At 39.9% G+C, this 25,796-nt stretch overlaps 3 protein-coding genes across 6 annotated transcripts in view; 1 reads left to right on the top strand and 2 right to left on the bottom strand.

The window, feature by feature from the left end:
- Positions 1 to 1,578: 1,578 nt before the first annotated feature.
- On the bottom strand, positions 1,579 to 11,251 carry LOC145481653 (RISC-loading complex subunit tarbp2-like). 2 transcript variants are annotated; one of them, XM_081460176.1, is made up of 4 exons: positions 10,854 to 11,251; positions 5,246 to 5,351; positions 4,676 to 5,030; positions 1,579 to 2,669 (listed from the first exon to the last, which is right to left on the bottom strand). In XM_081460176.1, exons 3-4 carry the CDS (start codon positions 5,021 to 5,023, stop codon positions 2,325 to 2,327), a joined length of 693 nt encoding a protein of 230 aa, XP_081316302.1. In that variant the 5' UTR covers positions 5,024 to 5,030; positions 5,246 to 5,351; positions 10,854 to 11,251; the 3' UTR covers positions 1,579 to 2,324. The 2 variants fall into 2 exon arrangements, with proteins under 2 accessions (XP_081316302.1, XP_081316303.1); XM_081460177.1 differs by lacking the exon at positions 5,246 to 5,351.
- Positions 11,252 to 13,059: 1,808 nt separating this feature from the next.
- Positions 13,060 to 23,892, top strand: LOC145482581 (uncharacterized). Of its 3 annotated transcripts, XM_081461179.1 has the most exons (6): positions 13,060 to 15,111; positions 18,895 to 19,096; positions 19,854 to 20,438; positions 20,649 to 20,858; positions 21,494 to 21,566; positions 21,971 to 22,059. In XM_081461179.1, the coding sequence occupies exons 1-5, from the start codon at positions 14,377 to 14,379 to the stop codon at positions 21,553 to 21,555; spliced, it is 1,794 nt and encodes a 597-aa protein (XP_081317305.1). In that variant the 5' UTR covers positions 13,060 to 14,376; the 3' UTR covers positions 21,556 to 21,566; positions 21,971 to 22,059. The 3 variants fall into 3 exon arrangements, with proteins under 3 accessions (XP_081317305.1, XP_081317304.1, XP_081317303.1); XM_081461178.1 differs by having other exon boundaries at positions 21,494 to 22,063; XM_081461177.1 differs by having other exon boundaries at positions 13,061 to 15,111; positions 20,649 to 21,566; positions 21,971 to 23,892.
- Positions 23,810 to 25,796, bottom strand: part of LOC145482584 (uncharacterized) — a 17,403-nt gene continuing 15,416 nt past the window's right edge. Inside the window, exon 15 of the mRNA XM_081461181.1 lies at positions 23,810 to 25,445. Within this exon, the coding sequence (XP_081317307.1) occupies positions 25,256 to 25,445 (190 nt within the window). The 3' untranslated portion in view covers positions 23,810 to 25,255. The remainder of the gene's footprint in view (positions 25,446 to 25,796) is intronic.

The raw sequence follows: 25,796 nt of genomic DNA, 5'->3' as shown, positions 1-25,796 counted from the left end.
CTAGCACGTGATGAGTTTCTGGTTGAATCGTTGCAGGGGATATGTTGATATACATATTTGGATTTTTATTTATATTTTTGGGCACTGTACTGCACTGCATTAGCTGGTGTGAGGTATAACTTTCAAGAACCATATCGTAGATTATTGACTGGAGACTCTCAGAAGATCTGAGTCTGTATAACAGAAACACCTGATAAAGAAAGCAGTCTCCCGCGTTGCAAAATTTTGCAAAATCGACGGCGAGATTCTGGAAGCCGAGCAGAAAATGTACGCGAGTTTTCGTCGTGTGCGCGGATTAGCCGGGCTGCATGACTGTTTCAGAAATGCTGGAGAAAATGTATGAGAATGATCTATTTGATATGTTTCCAGAATTTTCTAATGTGGTACATATCCTTGCAGTGATACCTGCTACATCGTGTTCTGCAGAACGATCATTCAGTGCGTTGCGTAGATTAAAAACTTACCTCCGCAGCACCATGGGACAAAAACGTGTCAGTAACATGGCACTTATTAACATTGAAAAGGCATATGCCAACCCTGTAGTCTAAAATGACATGGATCGTATCATTGATATCTTTGGCCGTCGAAATGGAAGAGACAGCTATATTTTTAAACGTGTTTTATGGGCTCATATGATAGAATCATATGTAAGAATATTTTCACCTCATATGCAGGTTTATGTTTCTTTTCTTTTCGACTCAGTTTCGTAAATACTTGGACAACTTGAGCGAATTTTTTTGGGCAAATGCTCACCGCCCCCCCCCCCCCCCCCCCCGTCCCTCTGGCAAAAAGTTGCCCGTACGCCTATGGTCATATGGTTCCTCTGCGGACGAGGAAAGGGTAGTGTTATCTGTATACATCTTGCATGGGTTTTGAAAACAAAGTACATGAAGGGAGATCGGAAATGAGAGAGATCCCAGGATAGAGCCCCGTGGGAATCCACCTCACACTACAGAGATCAGGTTTAACTCCACCAATTAAAGCTTTCTGCCTTTGGCCAAGGGGGTAGGAGCGAAACCAGTTAATAGGTTGAGACCCGACAGCATACACTGGAAGCATTCCTAATAAGATAGCATGGTCCATGGTGTCAAAGGTTTTTTTAAACCTGGGATTGACGTGACTTAGCTGACCCGCAACTGCGAGCCGAATACCGAATTACACATGCTTGATTCGACACCTTCATCACTGTGACTGAACCAATTGAGCTTGATTCGTTAAGTTTCCACAATTTAATGGAGTCGACATTTTGCTTCACCCCATCACAGGAAGAAAAAAGAAAACTGATGTCTGGACAAGTGGGGTGAATGTTCCCACTGACTATTTCATTACAACGTGATCAATATTTGCCATTGTACCACACTGGCATTATTACCAACGGTAGAATTGGAATTAAAGGACAAAAAACGTCAACCAACGGGCTATTAAAGAAAAAATCTCAGCTGTATTTGAATGTGACTTTTCAGAGAAGGGAGAGTAGTATTGCGAATGAGACTTTACCTGGAAAACAAGAAGTCCTTTCCCGTAATCAAAAGCACATGAAACTGCAGGCCGTTTCTTGTGCTTGTGTTTACTCTTAGCAAGATGAAGCATTGGCCGACCTTTATTTTTGTACATATGAACTACAGAATGAACCTCATCCAAGTGGCAGAATACTCTCTACTGAAGACTGAGAAAAAGGATACACAGACTTAAAAGCGTACAAGCATTCTAAAAATAATACAAGGGTACATGTATATGTTGTGGTACAGTTAGTATTTTGGTTTGCTCCGGTGTATGGTAATATATTATAATGTATATAAAGCAAAGGAAAATATCTGAATGTACCGATGGTAAAATTGAACCACAACATGAAGAAATACATATATATTCACCAACAGATTCTGCAGTAGAAGAACTTCAGGTAAGTTAAAATGCTATGTCACAGAATAAAAATGTCTTGAAATCGAATAAAAGCTGAAAGTACAAGGGTAGAAAAACGCCAAAGGCAAAACAATAAACCGTGAAGAAACAAGCGTGGCTCCAAATTAGGAATATCAAGATGGATTGATTAACAAACTTGAAAAATGTAGGCTACGTTTTTCAAGACGTGCTATCCACGACATAGCTCCAGACACCAAAGGATACAAGCATACAAGCAGATAGAGCAACTGATGTCCACACAGGCTTTGCAGTGATACATTGCATGCAGAATCCATTGATACGCACAAAGCACTGTTCCTAGACTGTGTTTCCTTCAAACTCTGCTGAAGTAAAACAATCTCTTAGAAGTTGTGATTCCCTTGGCTAGCCTTCACTTTCACATGACTCTGTCTCACCACTGATCTTCACAAGTTCCCAGCAGGTAAAAATGAGATGGGCGCTGGTGGAGTGGACCCAGCAGGAACAAATGCCATCTTTTTATTTGGAGGTTCCATTGAGAGATTGGTTTTACTTATAGTGTTGAGCATGGCTTCAGCAGCTTTTCGCTTAGCTTCCTTTTTGGACCTTCCCTTGCCAGTACACAGTAAACTGCCCACTGTTACTGTGGTCTCGAATGTTCTTTGATGAGGGGGCCCCTCCCCATTGGTAACATCAAATTCAGGTTTCTGAAGGCCTTTCTTTGCCACTAACTCCTGAAGATGACCTATTGGGTTATTATGTGGAGCAAGCGCAGCAGTTGTAGTCCATTGCTGGAAAACAAAATCATGATAGCAATAATCAAAGATATGACATTTCAGTATAAGAGCAGGCATATACAATTTCACCTCCTTGTCATCTTTAATAATTTCAAGTTATATTTCAGTTCATGTTGTATCTGATGCCTTGCCTTTTAAATAGAGCTACTTCACTACTGTATGGCTGTTTCTTTTTTTCTGACCCAAACAAAAACCCAGTCAACTGATTTCTTACATGCATCTGCAAAACCCCTTTTATCTTAAGTAACCTTGTAACCAACAACTTCCTTTAAGGCTGACGTTCTATATTACATGGCTAAGTTACTTCAGAGGCCAATAACTAAAACAAGACGATCTCTATTTTCTCAGCATATACATGTACATTTACCTAAACTGCCTGACGAAAAATGAAGCTTATGAACTTACAGAAATTGAAAAAGAATTGCATTTTTTGAGAACGAAAGGTATCAGTTGTGTTTACAGCAGTAAACCTAAATGAAGTTCAGGGGTTGAAAGTGAGTCCTAACTTAATTCATTTAAAAGGGATTCATACAGTACTGCAGTAACATTACTTGATCCAACTCCCTTAATACAACCAAACTTTTGTAACCTCTTATTGATCATATTAAGACAGTATATCCAAATTTATGGCCATTTTAATCTGTTAATATTGGACATCCCAGTATGCTTTTGCTATCTTTCTATGATTCAACCTTCCAAACAGTAATATTGTACCTTGCATCATACATTACACTAATAGTCTTGTAACTTCCCATAACAGACATGGGACTGCAATTGCAGCAATGTACAAGTTAAACACGCTGCCTTTTTAACACACCCAGTAAGCTTTTCTTGCCTTTAACAGAACCTTAAAAGCTACCCCAAGTCTAAGTTGTCTTCTTTAAAGGCTGGTTTTCACTAGTGACGGAGTCGGAGTCATAGTCGAGACATAAGAGTGCTTATAACCTAGCGAAAATCGAAAATCAGAGTTGTAAGCGGAGTAAAAAGCTCAACAGAATCAGAGTCAGAAGAACCGGAACATTTCCATTTCTTCCAATTCCGTTTATGACTCCGTCCTTTATGATCCAGTGAAAACTACATTGTTGGAGTCGGAAGCAGAAACAGAAGAACCAACCAATCACAAGGCCTGGGAAACGAACATGGTGATTGGTTTATTCTTCTGCTTCTGCTTCCCACTCTGACAACCTAGTTTTCACTAGATCGTAAGCAATGGAGTCGTAGGTGGATGCGCTGTTCTGCATCCGACTCCGTCAGTTTGATTTTCACTAGATCGCATAACTCTACACATCTGATTACGACTCCTACTCTGACTACGACTCCGTCACCAGTGAAAACCAGCATTAACAAGTAAATCCCATGTTTCCATGGATCTGTTCAGTAATAGAAGACAGATGATGTCAAAATGCAGTAAGAACAAAAAATGGGAGGCAATAGCCAAGTGGGTCACTGCTGTTCTTGCCACATCTGGCATCTTCCGTCATCAATCTATTACTAAAACAGAAGCAGGGCAACATGGAATCTATTTGTTTTGTGTAATAAAGGAACAAAATGTCATCTATTATACGTTTACACTCCAACTGATCGTAGGTAAGAACCAATCAAAATGGCTCTTACTGTAGCTATATCCTCACAATCATTTAATTCTTTAAAGCCACTAGCTTATCAGTTTTACTGATATTACGGTGTTCTAATATCTAAACTGGTTCTTTACACAGCAGCAGGAAACCCAGTGCAAAAATGGAATCACAAAATTATGCATACATGCAGCTGGACAGCAAAACATATAATAGTTGGCCATGCTGTCAGAGAAAAGTTTTAAGAATAGTATAAGACTTTTTGAAGATACTTTTAGACATGAACAGTATTAAACACCATTAATAATATTTTAATATTTCAACATTTATGACCTTTTAGATGTACAAGCATGTCATGAACATGTACTGTCTTGGTTTGATTTCCAATAATATCTTGTACATTGCATGTGTTTTGCAACCACTTACATTGACATAGTCGACATATAGCTGGGATTCCTTGAGCTTGTTCAAAGCCACTCTAGCTGCTTCATGTTTAGCCTTCTTTTTGCCATACCCTGAGCCCTCAGCTATGATATCGCCCACAGTACAGCGCATCATAAACAGCTTTTTATGGCTTGGGCCAGTATCAGAGAGGGTTTCAAAGTTACAGACAAGCCCCATCCGCATGGTAAGTTCCATCAACTCACTGATGGCTGTCTTGGCTGCCGGTTGGACAGCACTTGATGTAGGAGGTGGAAGTTGAGGTCCATAAGCCTCTGCTGGGGAAGAACCTTGTGGGACAAATGCTGGACCTGCAAGTATTGACCCTGACATATCAGCCCTAAAGAAAAAGAAAGATGTACATGTAACTAAAACATGGTACACATGTGGCCTTATGTTAAGAGTTATAAAAACACCTGATATCTTCAATCAAGTTAGCACACCACAATGCACCCCTGCCCTACCCACATTCAAACATAATTATTATGATATTTTATGAATTACAAATTTAATGTTGTAAATATAGCATCTTAATTTCTTCAATATACACTTTACCAAAATGATCACATGTCCATTTCTTTTCTCTCAATGTTAACTAGCTTTTTCTCTCTCATAAACTTGTACGTGAGACACCACTCAAAGCTAGTAACTTTGTTAAGATCTAATAAATCAAAGCAACAAGAACATCAATGTTGAGACAGGAGGTTATCTTGTTTATATTTGAAGGGTCTCATGCAAAAAGGGCATATATTGCTTTTTGGACCAATTTTCATTTTTTGCAGGATCAAGCTAATTTTTGGCAGACTGACTTGTTTTGACATGAAAAGGAGTGGCTGGGATGTAAAGGTTTGAAGCACCAGCAGTTGGGCTGCCAAATTTTGGGTGCTGAGAGGTAAGTACTTGGATGGTTGCCATGAAAACAAACCAAAGGGTGAGGCCCGTTGTGCTGCACAACACTGCTTGAAAATCAGTGGAGAAAAGGACTAAGCAAAACAGGAGGAAATTTAAAGGAGGTGAGAAAAAGAGAGGGTGGCATGAATGGTAACATTTTTTTTTAACGAAAGACAGTGGGAAAACTGAGCATACAACAAGAATGCAGAGATGATTGTTCCAGGTGACAGGCCCCAAGAAAACCCTGTGAAAGAAAGGGACACAAGGTCAACCTAAATTATGAACTGTGGTTTGAATACAAAAGGTTGAGGAACCAGTGGACTGGTAGCCTGCAAACGCAAACGTATTTCTGGCTGTTGCTTGTCTCTGCCAAAAACATCTGCGAACCCCAGCGAGAGATTGATTTCAGAACTATGTCAGCTCTTATTAACCAATCACATTTCACCTTGTAATATCTGCCAACATTACAAGTGCCTGGAGCTCACGCAAAAGCTTAGAGAAAAAATGGTGGAAGATGTGTTCAAGAAGTCTTAAGAAGTTTTTGGGTTTGATAGCCTCAATAAGCAACAAACTTGCATGTAAAAAGCAACACCTGAATCATGTGGTGCCAGAATGAGCAAAGGAAGAATTAAAGATGATTTTGAGTCCGTACTGTGCAGTCTTGGCACCCTAATGTTTATAAACATAAAAAAATAGGCCTGCAAGGTGTGCATGTAGCTACTGCGTGTTTTTAAAATGGTATGAAATATATCTTCACTGAATAACGGAATGGTAGGGGGGAGAGGGGCATCCTATAAGATGACTAGAATAACAAGCTTGGACATAAATGAATTGAACATTTGTACTGACGTTTTCACAAACAAACATGTAACAAATTGGCAGCCGAGGCTGCATGCAGCTTTGAAACTAATGCAAGGCGTTATTTTGATGACAGACTGTAAATAAAAGGTTTCCAGACTGTAAATAAACTTAGGTTTTAGTTCTTTGGCGAGACTAAAGTAAGGGAGCAGAAAACAGAACGGTTATTTAACTTTGTTGACAATAATGATAATAAACGGGAATACATCTCTTCTAAGTACTTCCTCTATGGTGCATAGTCTATTGGTGAATGTCTCATTGAACTGGAATTTGGCAGTCGATGGGGAAATCTTCGCAGACCTAGTGATAGTGAACTCATCTATTCCTTCGTGGTATAATTTTTTCTGGCAGATTTGACACCTTCTATCTTCACAGGGCTTTTGTTCTGGTATGCCTGGTGCAAATTTGTTCTATTGTCTGGTGAAAAACAGACAGCTCTAACAACTGTCTTCTCATCTGTTTGTACGTGACAGTCAAAGATGTTTGAAGAGGGCTTTACTTTGCTTAAAAGGTGGATGTATCCCTCCAGAGTGTCTGAAAACAGAGAAAACAGGAATTAACATCTATGCTTATTTTTTTTTTTGTTAAACAGAAAACTGCATTATTATTTATTTTTTAAACATTTGACATCACACTCAGTCTCGCCATGTCACATTCGCTGTTTGATGTGATGTGAATTCGCTGTAATATCATACTAATTTTGGTGTGTTTTTGTTGTTGTTTGAGTTATTAGAGGGGTGTAGTCATTGCACAATGGTAATAACTGTAGAGGCACAAAAGTACACATAGGCAATTGTTTTGTTGTTGTTTTGTTATTGATCATACTATCTTGCGGCCATTCTCAGTAAGCCCAGTAACACGGACCCGTTCGTCAAAAAAGCTGCACGCCAAAACTTGTTTTTCGTTTTGTCTGAGATACAGCACAATTTCTTTCTGACGACAAGGTATGAGTTGAACTTGTGTTGGCATGTGCGTCTGGCATGCATTGTCATAGAAACATAGCAAAAACAAGTTCCCCAGTGTGTGAGTCTTATGACAAAGGTGAGGAAAGGAAACACAAATATCAGCAACAATGGAAATAAAGTTTGCCACTTAATTAGTATTTCAAATGCAGTCAGATAAGAAATCTCTGTTTGAAGTTCAAGTAGGCGTTTGTTGTGAAATTAAAGAAAAGTAAGTGACTGACACTCTTCTCTCCGACCATAATAAAGCGTTGGTCAGATACATGATCATATCAAAGAGAAAATTACTTCAAGTTCTTTGTTGTATGGAAATGTAAAATAAGTGTTAATTGTTGTTGTCACATTTTTTTTCATGTTATTCTTACCTGATTCCAAGGTGTTATCCTCTTTTTGTTTACTAAAAAAGAAAATAATAATAATTGTTTATACTATATCATGTACAATTAAAATATATTTTTATAACACAGAGTATAATGGACTCGCCACATTTAGGCAATCAGAGTGCAGAATTTCTTAGTGGCTCATTTAAAATATTATCCCAAGAAGTCATCACTGACAGAAAACCAAACTTGGCTGAAGTTATCAAATAGGCAAGGGGAGTTCAACACCATGGTCATATGGTATGACATTATCAATGAAAACTTGAATGATGAAAACATGGAGAGACTATTCAAGTTTGGCTCCCCAAAGGGAATTGATTGAGCCTGAAAAGGCAAGTTTGGCTGCCTGAAGGGAATTCATTGTGCCTGAAAAGGCAAGTTTAGTTCCCCCAAGGGAATTCATCGTTTCCTGAAGTAAATAGCTAGTTGCAAAGATGGAATGGTGCGATTCTGAGAATGGGTCATTGGTTGACACGGGCGGTACATGTAGTATTTCTAGCTGTTGAGCTGCAGGAATCACTCGACGGCCATGTTCATGAACAAAAGCTTGGCAACTGCTTGGGGATATTTTTGAAGTCCAAATTTTGTTTGGACCTTCAAAACACCTGAAAAAAAACTTTACGAGAGAACACTGGACATAACAATGGAATGCTATGCCTAATAATAGGCAGAAAATAACAAGAAAACATGGCAAATCTTACCTGTTGTCAGGGTAGTTACAGCTCCATGAAGAGAAAGGCCGACGTTGCCACAACGTTGTTCACTCTCAATATTTTCACAGAAAGAGATCGCACTTTTACGGAAACCGGTCGGAAAATCCACTGGTTACTCTACTTTTTATTTGTTTTCGAAAAAAGATAGACTACTGCATTCCAAGTAATAAAAGCTCTAAATAAGCAGGCTGTTTTTGCAAAACCTGTCCATCGACATCCAATATTTATCAAATTGACTACTCGTCATACCATGTGCGCGCGAAGGAAGTCGAACAAGACCCGAAGCAAATCCGGAAAGTGGACACTCGGAGAGTCAAAAGCGATAGCATTGTAGCTACTCGTGCACGCACAGTAGCTACAAAAACCTCACTTGGTAGAATGGAAATCTATGTTAACCATTACGAACCACATACCTTATCTTTAAGGCCTTTCAAATTCTTTTTCTGACTGCTTCATGGATTTTTACAGCTGCAAAGTTGTTTCATCAAGTGATATGAGAAAGAATGAAATGCAAAGCTTTGCGTTGCTTCCCATCCATAATGGCAGTTGACATGAAACTTTACATTTACTTCACGTAAGAGTTGCGAAATGTACACGTTTTCTGACGTCATGCATGAAACAAAACAAAAAACCTAGTAAATAAACTCTCAAGAGTGTGCATTATGGACTGGAAATCATCTTTAACCTTAACCTAAACACCTAAAGCATGGTCAAGCTGATGCAAGAAATTTTACTTGCAGAAATTCTAATGAACAACGAGGCCTGATGTCACAATCTATAAAATGCAACTAAGCAACACATTCATGGACTGAGTAGTTCAAACTTTGTCCCTCCAGAGCTAATATCAAAAAGTCCATATCTTGCAATAGAAATGAGGCTACACATTAGTACTGGCCAGTACAAACGCATGGAAATTAGAGAGTTGACAGAATAAGCAAAGCGACATGCAGATAAAAGCAGAAACCATGCAGACCTATGACCTCCAAAAAATTTGCAAAGAGTGTGTTCACATGACGTCATCAAATTCTCAATCCAAAACTAAAGAGCCACTAAAGGTTTTATCCTCATCAGACATAAGATGTACTAAATTTACATCTCTTTACAGCTTTCCACCTCAATAACGTCCTTCGTTTGGAAACCAGTGCATTTTGAATTTCGGAGTTATGGCGGTGCGTGACATAAAGCTAACATCCTGTTTGTCAAAAAATATACACTTTTCTCGTGATTTTTAGCCATTTTAGGAGTTAAAGTATTAGGAAAAGTGATTGTGTGAATGATTTTTGGTTCAGTTCAGATAATCAGTCAACTAGATAGCCAAAGTAAGTTCTAGATGTTTAAACTAGTCCTCCAATAGGGCGGCTTCATATTAGGCTCTATAATTTTGCATAGAACATTTGAATTGACGAATATCTCAACTTTGGGACAACGCATACACCTTAAACTTGGAGAACTGTCTTCTTTAATAAAATAACTATTATCTTGCTTGGTTGGGTTCACAGATGTTATTTTCGGCACAGACAAGTGACAGCCAGAAATAGGTCTGTGTGCGCAGTCTAGTGGACTGGTACCTGTAGTGAATTTAAGGACTGACAGACTGAACAGTAGGTTGTTTGGATAGTCACTATGGAAATCAACGCTAAACTGATGAGCCAAATGGGAGAGTTCCAAGCAGCTGGGAATAAAGACCCAGTTATCATTTTTTATCAATGACATTTTTACAAAATATTTTACTACGATTATCAGTTGAGTAAGGCAGGACGAAAGTTTGGTCACCAAGTTTTAACGTAAAAATCGTGTTGTTGTCACGAGCAACTGGCTCTGTATCCATTGGCAACTTGTCCGGCTTTGACGTCAATTAGCAGCAAAGCGCGCGAAATTGTAGGCGATGCGACAGGCGACCAACAGCTGTTGATATTGTTACCAACGGAAACGAGGTAAGTTGCCCGTGACAACAACACCATTTTTACATTAAAACTTGGTGACCAAACTTTCGTCCCGCCTTACTCAACTGATAATCGTAGTATTATACTGTGTAAATTATTTTGATTTTTATATTGTAATTTGTCTACTACTAAGTCTGAGTAAAGTTACATGTATATTTTATCATCAGTATCTTTGCAAAATGAAATAGACTTATTCAGCCATACACTGTACTTTCTGGTTTTCCTATCTCTTCCCAATAGCCACACTACCTTCCTTTAAGTGTGAACGCAATCAAAACCATGGTGATTTCTTCAACCACATACTGTCCTTACTTGTGAGACACGCCGAAGATCTTGCTTTCATATTTTTCTCCGATCATTAATACGGTAGATTGAAACAAGATTAAATGTAAAGATACAACTGCTATGTTTCTTACCTTGATCTTGCTGGAAAAATACGTTATTCTGGATGTTTGTGTCCAGGTGAGGGAGACAGCTGTATGCAACACAACACTGAGAGGATTATTCAAAATGGTGGCAGTGCCGCATGACCGTGTATGACTGGACCCAACTTCGTCCCCAGGTTTTCTCGGTTGTAGTCTTAGAGAACAGATAATGCCCATTGATGGGCTCGTGCCAAGGACAAATATCCGTGCACATTTTCGTGCCAAGTTCATTATCCTTCAAATATTTTTCGAACAGGCACAGCTTTGAAAATTGGGAAATGTCACTCGGTTATTCCCCAGATTTAGCTGGGGCTCATTCAGTCACATGACGCGTTTAGACCAATCGCGCGTGAGCGAAAACACTTGATGGATTATAACAGGTGATGATCATGTGAATCAGCAGTGGCTCGGCAGCGGAAAGAAGGCTGATGATACTTTAACTTAATTATGGTTCCTCGTGACAAAATAAACTGCTGCTGTGAGCCTGAATTCTTTTTCCATGTTTGGAAACAATAACTATTGTTTTTGGCCTTTTATGAAACTAGGATGAGGTAAAAGCTTGATACCGCAGAATTTGCGAGCTCCTCAGCAGCCTTTCTCTTCGATCCCTCGAGGCTGCATTCAAAACAAAATTAATTAAATTTCTCCGCCACGTCTGCGCGTTTTTGGTGTGATTCTGGTGTGACTGGGAAAGAAGAGGATTAGAACCGGAGGGAAGGATTACTGGCTCTGCCAGATCACAGACTGCAAAAAGACAAATTCAAGTTAAGTGGGAGCACCATAATTAACAAAACAGAAGTACCAGGTACTGTCGCTGTAGACTGATTCTGTCACTGTAGCTGATAATGAATCAAAACTTAAAACAAAAACAAAAAAGGCCGAGTCAGTCATTGTTTATTTACTCGTTCAAAATTTATAACCGGAGGATATTTCTACATACCCCTCGCATTTATATAATTATTAAATTCGCCGGCAATAATGAGTAATGGTGTTACCCAAGCTTTCGGTTAAAGGAGATGATGATTTAATTTTTCTGAAATAAATCGAATGTCTAGGTTTCTTTTTAAATTGATTTTGGCAAGTAATCGCATCTCGTATTTCCCATGTAATTTTTATATGGAATGCTTTGATAGTATGCAAGCACGTTAGTCTTGTCAACGTGTGTAAATGATCTTCCCGATTCCGCCGGACTTTACTCAGTTGATGGCTGATGGTGTGGAAGGGGGTGGAGAGACCGGACTGAGGAGAAACTCCCCGGATCACGAACCATGCAATCGAAGATTCTCATTTGAAAAATTATAGTGAAACGATTGCAGAGAGAAAAAAAAAAGATGGAAATCCATTTCAGAAATTCTAAGCTTATTAAAGGTCCAATTTCAGGAGAGTCGTGTCCATTGGAAGTGCTTCAAAAATAATCAAATTTAACAGCTGCATGCATCAAGGGGGATTATAAATTCTAAGCAGGTTTCATGCCAAAATCCTGCGAAGAACAAGACGCTATTTCGCCAGAGGGAAAAAAAAAGCCCCTTCCAGGCGTTCAGTTACTTGGGGCGCAGCGCGAAAAACGGCGAACCGAACGCCTGGAAGAGCTAAGAGGCTCGACGAAAAATGAACAAAACAAGAAGAAGAAGATATATGGGTTATTGACCAAGTGTGAGGTCAAGATTGCTGGATATTGGCCAAGTTCATTTCTTGCGTGTTTATGAACCGAGACGGAGTCCATAAACTCGCAAAAAAAAAGAGCGAGGCCAATATCAAGCCATCTTGACGGAACAAGTTTAGTCAATAAAGGATTTATTACATGGCTTTCGGGGAAATTTTTCTTGCGGGACGCAGTGGGCAGTCCCGAGCGGGTAAGATAGCTCTCGGGTAGCCAATCACAGCGCAGGATTTGATTCATCTTGCCCGTTCACGGAGCTAGCCATATACTAATATTTTGTATAGCCAGTGGACCCGGGGGGAGGGTACTCCTTTCTATGGCCTATGTAGGTATGTGCGACCCCAAAGGGTATCAGTTTTAGCAGGAGTCCAAATGGGCTCCAGGTTTTAGCCATTTTGATCTTTAATAGGGTCTTGTTTTTACACTCTAGTCTTGAATTGGGCATATATTTTTTTTGAAGAAGAAGCTACTTTTTTCATCCTGTTTTTCATCATTATCGATAACACCGATCAACAACAGCCCTTCACAATGCCTTTAACATCGGTCTGAACCAAGAAACTAAGTATGAGGCAGGTCTGAAACAGGGTATTGATTTAGGGTCAGGTCATAAATAGGGTATTGAAAATCGAAGATTTTGGTCATAAATAGGGTAAGGTTTTTGAGAAGCGGGTCGCACACCCCCACCAAAGTTTTCTCGGAGTACTTACTCCCCCGCCCCCCGGGCAGTGGAAGAAATGGTTTTCACAAAGATGATCACACTAGACTTCGGGAATAAGTTTAAAGCTTCGGGAATTTCGAGTTGAGCAATGTTCTGAACGGCTTTCACGAATAAAAGGAACCAAGCCCTAAGTAGTATTTGTAACTCTTGTCGAGCCTTGTCGAAAAACAATGTAAGTATGATTGCAATGTTTTTATGCTTAGTTATCTTTCATCACTTTGAATTCCGACAACGCCTGTAGACTGTCATTTCTTGAGTACAGTTTATTTGGCTGTTCGCTACGGGAAGACGCAAGGGCGAACAGTTCAAACGGAAGATGGACAAGAAATTAGAATATAAATTTTGCCTGAATAAAGTGATCTAATCATACATTCAGAGTGCCTAAAAAGTCGCGCCGTCGGTCAAAACAAGTAGGACATGGTGTTAAATTATGAAATAACAATCAGTGTCAAGACCTCGGAGCTTTGTTTGTTCCTGTACAAATACCTTCCAGAAATCTGACAGGTTTTTGTCAAGCACCAACCAATATTCAAAAGTTTTACGATCCAAAGTCAATATTTGGGCTGAGACATTCAATGTGAATAGGTTTAGTTAGCGTCCTGTGCGACCGAGCTCGAATAGCCAGGGTTTCAAGCGGGATTAGCACTTTTGGAGATCAAAGCAATTTACAACTGTCCAGTGACACACAAATGACGACAAGCAGAGAACATACCAACTGTTCAGATCGTAAATGCAAGCGATATCCTCTTGGCGTTATTTCGTTGCCACAGATCTCTTTCCATGCTGTGACCTTTGTATCCGCTAAGAACGAGTTTAAGCGGCATTTAGTACTGGTCATTAAAAAGACCAGCTGAAAGCTTGCGTTACATTGAAGGCGGGATTCTAGGCCTGCCCTAGAGACCCTCAACGTGGAATCTCGGTTCATATTGCGGGAGCACAGAATCACCGTCTTAAGAATAGACAGAGAAACTTCCGGTGGTGCACGCCTAGCGCATTCAAGGGATTTGAGGTGATATCAAGACGCCACATTACACAAATACTGTGTTTATACTACAAGGACAACTACTGCCGGTCGCTGAAGTTGAATTGGATCGATCAGGGCAATTGGCGGAGTCAACGAACGCAACGAACTCAAAATGGTCGTTCGCAAGTCGGAAGGTTACACTCTGTTGTTCCTCGAGATTTTCATAATTATCTTGAACACTTTGGCTATAATAGTTATTCAACGCTTCAAAAAGAAATACAACCCAGACATTCTGATACTTACTCTAGCCGTTGCAGATCTCATAAAGGCGTTTATTCCTTTGAACATGTCTTTGGTGGCTTACCTTGGCGGTATAGCTATGACTGAAGGCTCCCCTAAGTGTATTATATTCGGCTGGACCGCTTTCACTGTAAACAGCTCGATCATGCTTGTTATGACGATAATGGCAATCGACAGATATGTGGCGATATGCTGGCCTTTTGAGTACAAGCATAACCTCACGAAGAAACGACTAATTTACGCTATCATTGCAGTGTTTGTATTCAGTGGGGTCCATTCCATCTTACCCTTAGTAGGAGTCGGCAGAATGAGGTCGTATTATAACGGAAGCTTTTGCCATTTTGACTTTGATTCCACGGTTCCTGCGTCTCTGGGTTACAGCGTTTTTGTTCTGGTTCTGGGGATATCTATGCTTGTGGTTGTGATATTTTGTTACACTCGCGCCATGTTAAGCATCAAAGGGCTTATTCGTCGCCAGCGTCGAATGTCCGCTTCTTCACGCGACGTTGATGGCGCTGATCGGAAAAGACAATCCATGAACCATATGTTTGCTCGTCTTATGATTGTGATGATGATTGCATTTTGTATTTCGTGGCTTCTCTTCCTGGTAAGTTAATTTACCGTTGTGGTTAAAACCTTCCTAAGTAATTCACTTTGTCAATATGTTTTTTCACTTAAACAACCTCAATATTTTGATAATTTTTTTCTTCGGCTGTCGCGTTATTTCTACAGTAAAATGCTGGTAGATATGTGAATTACGTAGTCCATGCGTCTGTCCTCGAAAAAGTAACTAACTAGTCCAATGATCCCTGTTTTCGTTCTGTTCCTGCTGTTTCATTTTCAACAAGGTATCTTGTACTTAGTGATCATGAATAACTTGCTGACTTAGCCATTTTAGGATTATACCCGTCTCTATCCTTCGAAGTTTCTTCAGCGTTATTAGACAAACAGGAAAATGTGAATCATAGTTCTCTGTGCTTTGCAGTTTTGTATGCCTAAAATCCGAAAGTTTAAGCTATTGCAGATGCAGCCGCTTATTTAATATTACTGATTGTTTTGAATTAATTCCTGGATTAAGAAGTACATGAAGCTGTCTTCTGTTTCGCGCTCGCCGAATTTTTTTCCCGTACTCTCCGGGAGTCTGTTCGCAGGCTAGAAGCTGTAGCTTGCGGCGAACGACACCAGTCCTTTCATCGCATATCGCCTACCGGTCACCTTAAAAACTTTTAAATACGTGCAGTGGTCAGTTCTATTCATGCAAACGCATAAATTGTCTCTTTTGGTTTCCTAACTCATGAATTTATCTGTATTTTATCGTTTGAGGTAACTCTAAGCTATCTTTGAGGGGAAAGTTTTGAACCCTTTCTTTTCATGTTTTTCATGTTTTTGATGTACACGTACTTCAGTCTGAAAACTGTTTTCATGCGTGAATAGATGATCTGTGGCGCACAGCACGTTACAGCTGAACAGCTGAAAATGACGCTTTGCATATTGATATTTATTTCCTCGTCTGGACTGATCGTCAATTTATCTCGCTATCAAGACGATTAAAACAACCGATTATTTGACAGTTTAAAAATTATCGTAAATCTTTTGATGAATATTTTGTGTAAAACGTTCATTTCGTGGGAAACGACTTGGGTTTATTTGTCTCACGTTTGCAAAACAAACATTTATTGTCTTCCATTCTTAATCAAGCATTTCTTATTGGTTCGTACTGTATTGCCTCAATACATCCACTGACTTTGATTGAACAAGTCGGTATTTTTAGAAATTGGCTAATCGATCCAGCACGAAAAAAATTGGACTTTGTTCAGAGGGTTGCGTGAAGCTTTCAACACACGATAGCGAACATCTGTGAAATGCTTTCGTTATTTTTAAACAAAACAATTAGGCTTCCGTGTTGTGCTACGAGATGCACAGTTTCTTCCCCCCCCCCCCCGGTTCAAATTAATATCTTGCACGTTGAGAACAAAGATATGCAATTAATGGTTTTGTGGTGACGGACCACAAAGGAAGGGTGTGAAAGAAATATCGAGTCTCGGTTGTTCTAGTACAAGGTTTTTACTTTGGTCGTTACCTTGTTAAAACAATAAGCTGTTTAAGAGAACGAACTTTGCTCATGTATGAAAAGAAACGAGGCGACATTTGCATTGAATCTGGAACATCGAAAGACAAAAACTGACACTAGCTTGGAGACTAAAATTTGTTCTTGCATTAATTATCTTTGTTGAGTCTCTTCGCTATATATGTTGATGGAAAATTACCACCCCCAACCCCTAACTGAAATTACTAGCCTTAATTTCTATTAAATTGTTGTTTCCTTGCTTGATTCGATTCAAAAAGTGAAATCTAAAGGCAATCAGTGAACTACCCAACAAGATAAAATCTGCCCTTTAACGGTCACGGTTTCACCAGCTCCATAATCTTGGTATAAACAGCCAAGGTATGAACAGAAACCGTCTTAGTCTTTCTGCAGGGCAACAGTTCTCTTTTTCTTCCACAGATCAGGATTTTGTTTCAGACTTATGCCCAGCTGGTAACAGGCAAGCAATATCAGCTTGCCCAGTAAAGCTCTGATCTAGACAATTCATGTTTGTTGTTACATAAAGCATGGCAAATAAGTGACATACTTTGGTTGACCTTATTTACCGCACTCAATTCAAAAATTAGGAAAAGGAAGATAAATAATTGCAAACCCGCTGATAAAAAAAGAAAAAAAATGCAAAGATGAAAAGCCGGCCGAACAGGAAAATTTAAGTGGCAGTAATAAGCTCGCTGCGATCGGTAGTGTAGCTCGCTGCGATCCGCATGCCGTGTGGAATATACCAATCCTTTCGTTGTTTTGGTGAAATTCACATGAACCGCAAAATAATCCACAATAAGTTATTTTTTTAAGGTCAAGTAAAATCACGTTAGCCCAAACAAACGTAAGGTTACAATGGTGGAAAACATCTGATTGGCCTTAAGGGGTCTGTTACACTCTTCTGCGCGTGTGCGGCGATTTGTTGTTCGGACTAGCTGGTCCAATTTTCAAAGTTAGAAATTTTATCTCATCGATCATGTGGGAACTGCAAAAGTTGTAGTTATGGTATTCAAGAAACCATTTGCTATTGGTGGAGGGTTTTCAAGGCATATTTGGTATTTTTGTTGAGGATCATAGGGACATTTTTCGTCTCCACAGAAAAGTATACGAAGCCGCGCCGCTTGTCACATGTAAAGGGTAAAGGCGGGGCATGAAGTTCCCAAAGAGAAGTGATTATCATAAAGCCTCACGAGGAAATCACAATTATTTCGTATGATGTCTGGTACTGAGTTGTTCAGTTGCTTAAAATCCCTCCAAAGGGGCTTCTTGTGTCAATCAAACTCGTACTTCCGCATTCTCGTGATACAGGCCCTCATTCTCGTGACATCAGGCCTTTTCACGCTCAGACCTAACACAGTAGAGCACACAGAACGCTAGAAACAAATACCACAAAACTTGGACAGAGGAAGTAATTAACCTTACTCTATCTCGTATCCCACGACTATGAGAAACAGAAAGAAAGACAAAGCCTTTCTAACCAAGAAATAGGTTTAGAAAAGAAAAGGAAAGAAATGGGTTTAGTCGGCCTTAGTTAGATAATAGGTGTAAACATGAAATTATGATTATCTTATCTTGGTGTAAAGTAACATAGAGTCTTTTTGGAGTCTAAAATGTACTCACATATAATATAGCGGAATCTTTGTTTACAATATTTGCTTCATTACTATTAAAGCGATTCAGTCTCTGATCAAGCTAAAAAAATTCTAGTCCTGAATATTGACAGAGCATAGCACAATTAACTGTCCCATGCAATCTGAACCCGATGAATTGAATAATTTCTGAGCGACGCGGGTTTAAGAATTTGAAATTTCAAAAAAAATGTACGAGCCCATAAGCGGTTTCGCCACCCAGAAATTTTGCCGTTTTTGAAAGCAAATTTCTCCTTAGCCTGTTTCAGGCTCTCAGTGGTTGGGGGACAAGCGAAGAAAAGAGGGCGAGCGAGAGAAAAAACGAGGGAGACTTGGGCGTTCCTTGCCTTAGTCCTCCCTCGTTTTTTCTCTCGCTCGCCCTCTTGTTTTCGCTCGTCCCCAACCACTGAGAGCCTGGAACAGGCTAATTTCTCCGTGAATTTTACACCCAAAGAGCTACAAATCTCACCAATTATCAAGTTTCACAAGTTCTTGATCTCTCGATGTTTGGAGTGAACTCATATCTAGCGTGATGCCTTCTCTGCACAAAGTCGAATGTTAACGAGGAAAAAGGTAAACAATAACCTAAGCAAGATCGCTCTATTTTTCACGCACTTGCCAAGGTTCTATTTACACTTGTTGGAAAAATATTAAACATAATTTGTTTTTTTTCCAGATCGTTGTTCTTCAACACGTGAGCGGCTGTTTCGTAATCCCAGCTGCGGCACATTTCTGGTCCATGCGACTAGCTGTTATTAACTCTCTGTTAAACCCAATAATTGGTGCAGCAATGTGCAAGCCATACAGAAAGGGTTACATGTTCATCCTTTGTAAATGTCTTCACTGCTGTGGATTATGCTCCTCTTACAAAGCCGAAGGTAAGTTAATTTGTCTGTTTCTTGACCAGAAAACAATAGACGGTACCGCGAATTGATCATCTTGTTCGGAATCTTATTAGATTTTGTTTCACTTTGTACCTACCACACCCAAATACAATAGGCGAATCAGCAGCCGTCATCTACGTTCTGATTTTCTGCGATATCAAGTCACTGACCTGAAATGGTACGATATCATAGTCACTTGGACGAATTTGGGTACGGTAAATACCTAATCCTACCTTTATTTCTGGTCCACTTCGGCGGCATATCAGGCGCGTTTGGTCGAGCCATAGGTATTTTGGCTCGACTGCAATTGGCTAAAATGCGAACCATGGCTCAACCAAACGATACGCCGATAAATAAAACTTCTCAGTTCTAGAAAGATTGCATGCCCAACAGAACCGTATCAGGGAACTTTAAAATGCTTAAAGATATTATAGAGAGTTGCAGTTGAGCTTTCCTTGACCGAAGTTCATGGCGTTCATTCCAAAGGAGAGAATGTCATCTGTCTTTTAGAGTTTGGAGACAAAGATCCTGCCAGATTACTGAATGTTCTCCTTCTTTTAACGCAGTTTGTATACGCCATGTATGTTTTGTTTCATCCTCTGTATTGTGTTTTATTTTATTGTTGCTGATGTTGTTGTTGTTGTTGTTGTGTGGGTGTTTTTTCTTCTTCTTTTCAGTGAAGTATGGAATTTGTTTTTGAAGAGATAATTTGGATATTTACTAATTCTACGTTGGTGTGTTTGACGTTCAGATCCCTGGACACGTTCCCGGAAGTTGTCCACAGGTTCACGGAACAGTTGTGAACGAGATCAAAACGAACCGAACAAAAATGATACTATGAGAAGCAAGATCAGGAACAATCCATCATTCAACAGTTATCAAGATTCTGGCATTGTTCCCGATAGCAATGACTGTACTGGAAGCCTGACATATCATCAGGATGGGGTATTTAACGATGCTTTTGACCTTGACGGAGGTAGTACAAGTGGAGGTGGGAGATGTCAAACACGGCCAAGGCTCTCTAGAAAGCGTATCTCTTTTAAAGATGAATTTGACGCGCAAAACATAGCAGAAATGTCCCTTAGTGAGGAAAACGCCGCGGAACCATTGACGAGAACGCCTGACGATACAACTGTTCCAGACCAGCATCCCATTCCATTCCTACCCAACATTACGAAAGGGGATCTTCTAACGACTCAAGATGTGAATAATGATACTGAAAATACTTCGAGTGGAAACCAGTTTACTTCTGTGCAGGCCCCACCTGAGGGCAAGGACAACAGAGTGACTGCAGTCAGTTCAAATGGAAATCAGGGAAGAAAGTACGGTATTTCAGGTAACCATGCATGACATCCTTCGCCAAACGGTGCAGGAAACGTGAGACACGCCCCACGCGATTACACAACTTGAAACAACCGACTTGGATACCTAAACATTTGCTTTCTTTGTTCAGTTAATAATAAGTGAGACATGAAAACCTGTCAATATAATGAATATACAATAGACTCTGCACAATACCAAACTGCGCATGTTTCTTTTTTCTTAGGTATTGATCAGTCTTCGCTTGAGCGGTCTTCAGCTGGGAGACCAACAGGAAATAGCGACTCCCTTCTCACATCAAGCAGCAAAGCCCCTCTGAGAGAAGGCCATAGAACGGAAGAGAAAATAACCCATAGAGAGAAAGCACCGTTAGAAAATACCGTCAGTCAGCTGATGGTAAAAGACGAACGAGCAACAGCAAGCTATTTACCAAAAGGTATAATTGGCGATAATAGTGAAAAAGAGAAATCTTTGAGGGAACTAAGTGAATTGCATTTGATCTCACCAAGAGAATCATCTTTTGAATCAGTTCAGATTACTCATTTTCCTGTTGGTACAAATTCTGGCATAAAGACAACCACGGTGAAATCGCCAGTATTGAAGAACAGTCAGCCTTGTGGTTTTTCACCATTTTCTTTGAGGAGTGGTTCGTTCACTGAAAGAACTCGGGAAATGTCACTAGAAAATCAAAAAGCGCGATCTCGGTCTTTCGCAAATGACCGTTTGGTAAATGAATCCGACAATACAAGGCAGGAAAGACATGATTCACTTGAACGGCAGCCATTAATTCGTCCAGTAACCACACAACGCTCGCATGCAGTGGAAGGTTTGCTTGACACCCCGAGGTACAAATCTGGCGAAGTCCTGCCATCAAATTTCTCGCCAAACCTTGGCAGAGCCAAGAGCTTTGAATCCATGCTCAACAATACTCGCTTTAAATCGGACAGCACAGGGTATGGGGGTCCTGACTTGCCGTCGTTTCAAAGACATTCATCTGCTCTCAAGGGGGGACAGTTAAACGCAACGAGTAACTGGTATTCTTCAGAGCCTGATCTAACTCGCACTTTGCAGGAGACAGTTTTTCTGACTTCGCCATGCAGATCACCGCACTGCAACTCCGGACCACACAGTGAGCCCTGTAAAGGTAAGAAACTTCAAGAAAAACATATCCAGGCGAGCCAGTTGTAAGCGGACCCTCTTAACACCGCTCAGTATCGGCTTACTCGATGTTACATTGTCTTACCCACGGTAGAGTCTGTGTCCAGCTCTGGTAGGAATCCATCAGAAGGGCTTCAAGTCCTAAAAGAAACATGCATTTTATGATGTTCATAAATGCCGAAAATTGCCAGTTATGAACTGGGTATAACGGCCCATAGAGAGCTATTTACTAGAAGCAAAATCAGTTAACTTGGTAACGTTCCGCTTACTTGGTCACCTTTGAATAGACAACAGCTTAAAACAACAGTCCATCGACAAATCAATTTGCTATTTAGCGGTTAACTTCGAAGAATTTATTTTGTGTTATTCCACTTCCTTTTTCAATTTCAGAAAATGTGCATAACAGTTACCAAAGAAGAGCCTCTAGTAACCAGGTGACGTCGCGGTCACCAATCAAGATTTGCAGACAATTGAGCGAGCTGAGTCAGAAAGAACTAGAACGAGAAGTTTTCTGCTAAAATTAAATATTAAACATTGGGAGAGAAGAAAAAAAATAGCTTTTTCCCCATGAACTTTAATGCCGAGACGATGATATTTTAATAGGAGTGTAACCAAAAGAAAGAGATGAAAAAATAGTATGATTATTTGTCAGAACAATTGTAATTTTAATTTTGCTGATTATAGCAGGAAGAGAACATATGCCCCAAACGACAGATATTTAACATGGAAGGTAATTTAGTGATGAATTTCTTTACATAATGAAAAGAAGATCAATAAAAATAAGTTTGCTTTCGAATGCTTAGAACCCTAATTCTGTTTAGACCGGGTCTTTTCGGTGTTCTCGAACTGGGAAGGTTGGGGAGGGGAAGCCTTTTTAGCCCTCCCCTGGGACTCGAAGGGTATTGATTTTGAGACTGTGAGAATGACATTTGGAGGATATAAAAGTTACTGCAAGAAATTTAACTATAGTGTTCAATATGAATGCACAAATGCAAACTTTGAGAAACTTGCCTGTGAAAATATGGTTTCTATGGGAACATCAAGCTAGATGTCCTAGAAGAAATTGTTCCCAGATGGACTTTAGGAAAAGTCACCAAATTTGGAGTTCATTACTTCCATGCTCTTTACGTTACAAAATTGGTGAGGGCCTGAACAGCTTGCCTACCTGGTCTGAATAGCGTTAACAAGTCAAGATGACCTAACTAATACTGCGATAACGAAGGCTGATCTGGTTTATAATTTCTCTAGTATCCAGCGAAGGCGTTCCTGCATACATCTGGCTTGTAGATGTTAGGTAGAGCATGCTATGTGCAGCAACATGCGTGTTCATGTGCAGTGTTTTAATTGCAGTACTATACAAATTAGTTGAAGTTTGTGCTCCAAACGCTTCGGTTCTTCGCCTTTTTGTCTTGTTCTCTATTTGATAAAGTGAATAACGTGCGATTTGAAAGAATAAAGGGTTGTAAAGTTATAAACCATACTCAGGATGCAGGTGAATATATTTAAGATCTTGAATTTGAACTGCGGAGAAAGATGTAAAGATATGAATGATGCATCGCAGTTATGGGCGGGGGACTCCGTTTCTATGGCGTAAAGTTAGAATTCTGTGGGAAGGTTAGTTCGCTGGTGGTTTTCCCTCACCCACTTCTCATGTTCATAGTATACTCGATCCAGCAGCGACCAGTCCTGGGCTTCCTCGCCTGCAGACTGCATGTCCCGTAACTTAACTCGAGTCCTCAGGCCTTTGTGAAGCGGCGTCCATTGGGAATAGATTACAAATGGGCATCCCATTCAGAAACTCTTATGAAGTGTATTCCTTTGGAATCCACCGAATCAGAATCAACGGTCCAAGATCGCTCAGATCTACCCTGCGACACAGAAATCCCCTTCTCTTTCTCAGAGAATCTCTATCTCGCAGGGTAAGTCAGACCATGGTACTGAAAGGAACTGACGAATCGTCGTTCAGAGTGGCTTCATCGGTTTTTTTGATGAGTCATGATCCGAGTGTTGTTGGATCATTGATCCTGATCATCCCAAAGTAACGCACCCAAGGAATCACCTGTAATATAACCATTTCAAAAGTACACGATTTCTGTAGTTCGATCAGGTACCGCTACAGTGGTGCTTGGAGCTCGTGTCGTCTCAGCTGATGACTTCATTTGTGACTGAAGGGTAGCCTAATAAACGCTACTAGATCTCGGTGGAGATCAAGAAAAATATTGCTATACAGCGTATTAAAACAACAGATTTATTCAAGGTTATAAGACTTTCTTCATCCAATATTAAATAGGCGCAAAACTTCTTAAAAACAAATAACACTGCTTTGAATATATTTGCAACTTTTACATTCCACATCAGTGTTAAATATTGTTTCCATTAAAATGATGTCTATCTATAGACCTTGTTCAGAACGGACCTACGTCATGTACAAACGCAAACGCAAGTGGGTCACGTAACACGCCAAGCGGTGGAGGCAATTTTTTAAATTACGACGTCATTCCTTCATTCCGTACTTTGCGCAAGCACTGCAAAGCATGTTATACGTGAGCAGAAAACGAACAAAGGGTGTTCAGTAAACAAAAATAAAAACTTCAATTTGAACTTTTTCTTCAAAATGTTTACAACTAAACTACATGTGCAATTTCTCACTGAAATCTTGTGACGAGTACATCAACAGTCTCAACAACATATGCAGCATATGCCCTTATTGCTTCAAGACCGAAGGCGCTGCAAATGTTACCATCTGTACAGGCAATCTTGAAAGAACGAAAACGGGTATATGTCTAAACAATGGCGATGTTTCCCCTTCCTTGTTCAAGAGCATCGTTTGCAAAGTTATTCCTTCGAATTAGTTTTCTTAACAAATCACGCTAGGCAGAAAATAAATGCTATGGCTCTTTTACGTATAATTTTTTAATGCGAAATCTCGCAGTGACTAATATTTGAGAATGTTTTATGATTTTATGATTTTTTCCTTTGTCTCAAATAGGACGTAACACTTTAAATATATATTTCTCAAACGTATTTTAGCTAACCACTATACCATTTAAATATTTCTTTGAAATGACGCTAAAAACGAACAGTAATAGTTGAAATCTCCAGACAGTATAATTTGAATGTAAACAGAGGGCTGGTTACCCTCGATCTGTTGGAAACTCAAGAAGTTAATGTCTTTGCCGTCTTTGAACACTCAACCAGTGTCCATGATTATTTAACACAACACCATTAAACAAGCCGGTAACTTTCAAATATGTAGTAGATTTTAAATATAGTTCCCAAATGAAAAACAAAAGAAATAGTAAATAACAAAGTAAACACCAATCGTCATTTAGTGTACCAGTTATGTTTAAATCTTGTGTCGCACCGCGTTTTGAGCATCAAAACGAGACGGTTTAATCACGTGGCTGTACTGCTCGAAGTCTGTTTTCCCTCGAAATCACGAAGGAGTATGGGGCAAGGGTTTAAGAGGAAAGGGCTTGGGGCGAGACTAAGGTTTGGCGCTCTAACCCTTTGTCGTCCATACAACTTTTTTCGCGCACGAGTTCGAATTAGTCAATATTAACACTCTCTCTCTCTCTCTCTCTCTCTCTCTCTCTCTCCCACTTCGACAAAAAGCCGAGTACAAGCAGTGTATCACGGTGTCCTGTGTATGCCTTGGATCCTCATTGATTCCCATCACTTGGGCTTGTGAACGTAGCGCAGAGAAAGATACGCCATAACCCTGAACATAACGTTGAACAGGAAAAGTACGGCGAGATTCACGCCTGCAGACCTTGCCACGTTCAGCTTTTCTAAGATGTCACTGCCCTCGATAGCGGTCCCATTGTTCCTGCATGCAGCATATGACGAGTCCACTTCTTGGCAACTACATGAGGAATAAGAGAGTGAAGTGCGTCAGGACTTGACAAACGACAAGGAACACTACGTACAATTTCAATAAGATATGAGAGCAGTTTCAACGACAACAATAACACGTCGTTATCTCAACGAGACAAATAACGACAATCAATAAATCAGTCAATGAATAATCAGAAAAAAACAAACCAAGGAAACAATTAAGGTATCTAGGAACGCAGATTTAAGACGAAATACTTTCAATCGAAAAATAGAATCTTTGCTTATATTATGCCTCATTAGCACGAGCACTTCACTCTTTGATCGAGCAACAAAATACCAGGTTTACATATTGAGAGCGTGTGGCTGATAAACTTCCCAA

Source organism: Orbicella franksi, chromosome 3 (genome assembly GCF_964199315.1).
Source record: "Orbicella franksi chromosome 3, jaOrbFran1.1, whole genome shotgun sequence".
In the NCBI taxonomy this organism is placed as follows: Eukaryota; Metazoa; Cnidaria; class Anthozoa; order Scleractinia; family Merulinidae; genus Orbicella; species Orbicella franksi.
This window is presented reverse-complemented; position numbering and strand designations above follow the sequence as displayed.

Bases quoted from the DNA above. Each gene is read 5' to 3' on its own strand.
- LOC145482581 (XM_081461177.1), top strand. From the start codon at position 14,377: ATGGTCGTTCGCAAGTCGGAAGGTTACACTCTGTTGTTCCTCGAGATT. The intron at 15,112-18,894 runs GTAAGTTAATTT...TTTTTTTTCCAG, and splicing joins TTTCGTGGCTTCTCTTCCTG to ATCGTTGTTCTTCAACACGT. The intron at 20,439-20,648 runs GTAACCATGCAT...CTTTTTTCTTAG, and splicing joins AAGAAAGTACGGTATTTCAG to GTATTGATCAGTCTTCGCTT.
- LOC145481653 (XM_081460176.1), bottom strand. From the start codon at position 5,023: ATGTCAGGGTCAATACTTGCAGGTCCAGCATTTGTCCCACAAGGTTCT. The intron at 2,670-4,675 runs GTAAGTGGTTGC...TTTGTTTTCCAG, and splicing joins TATATGTCGACTATGTCAAT to CAATGGACTACAACTGCTGC.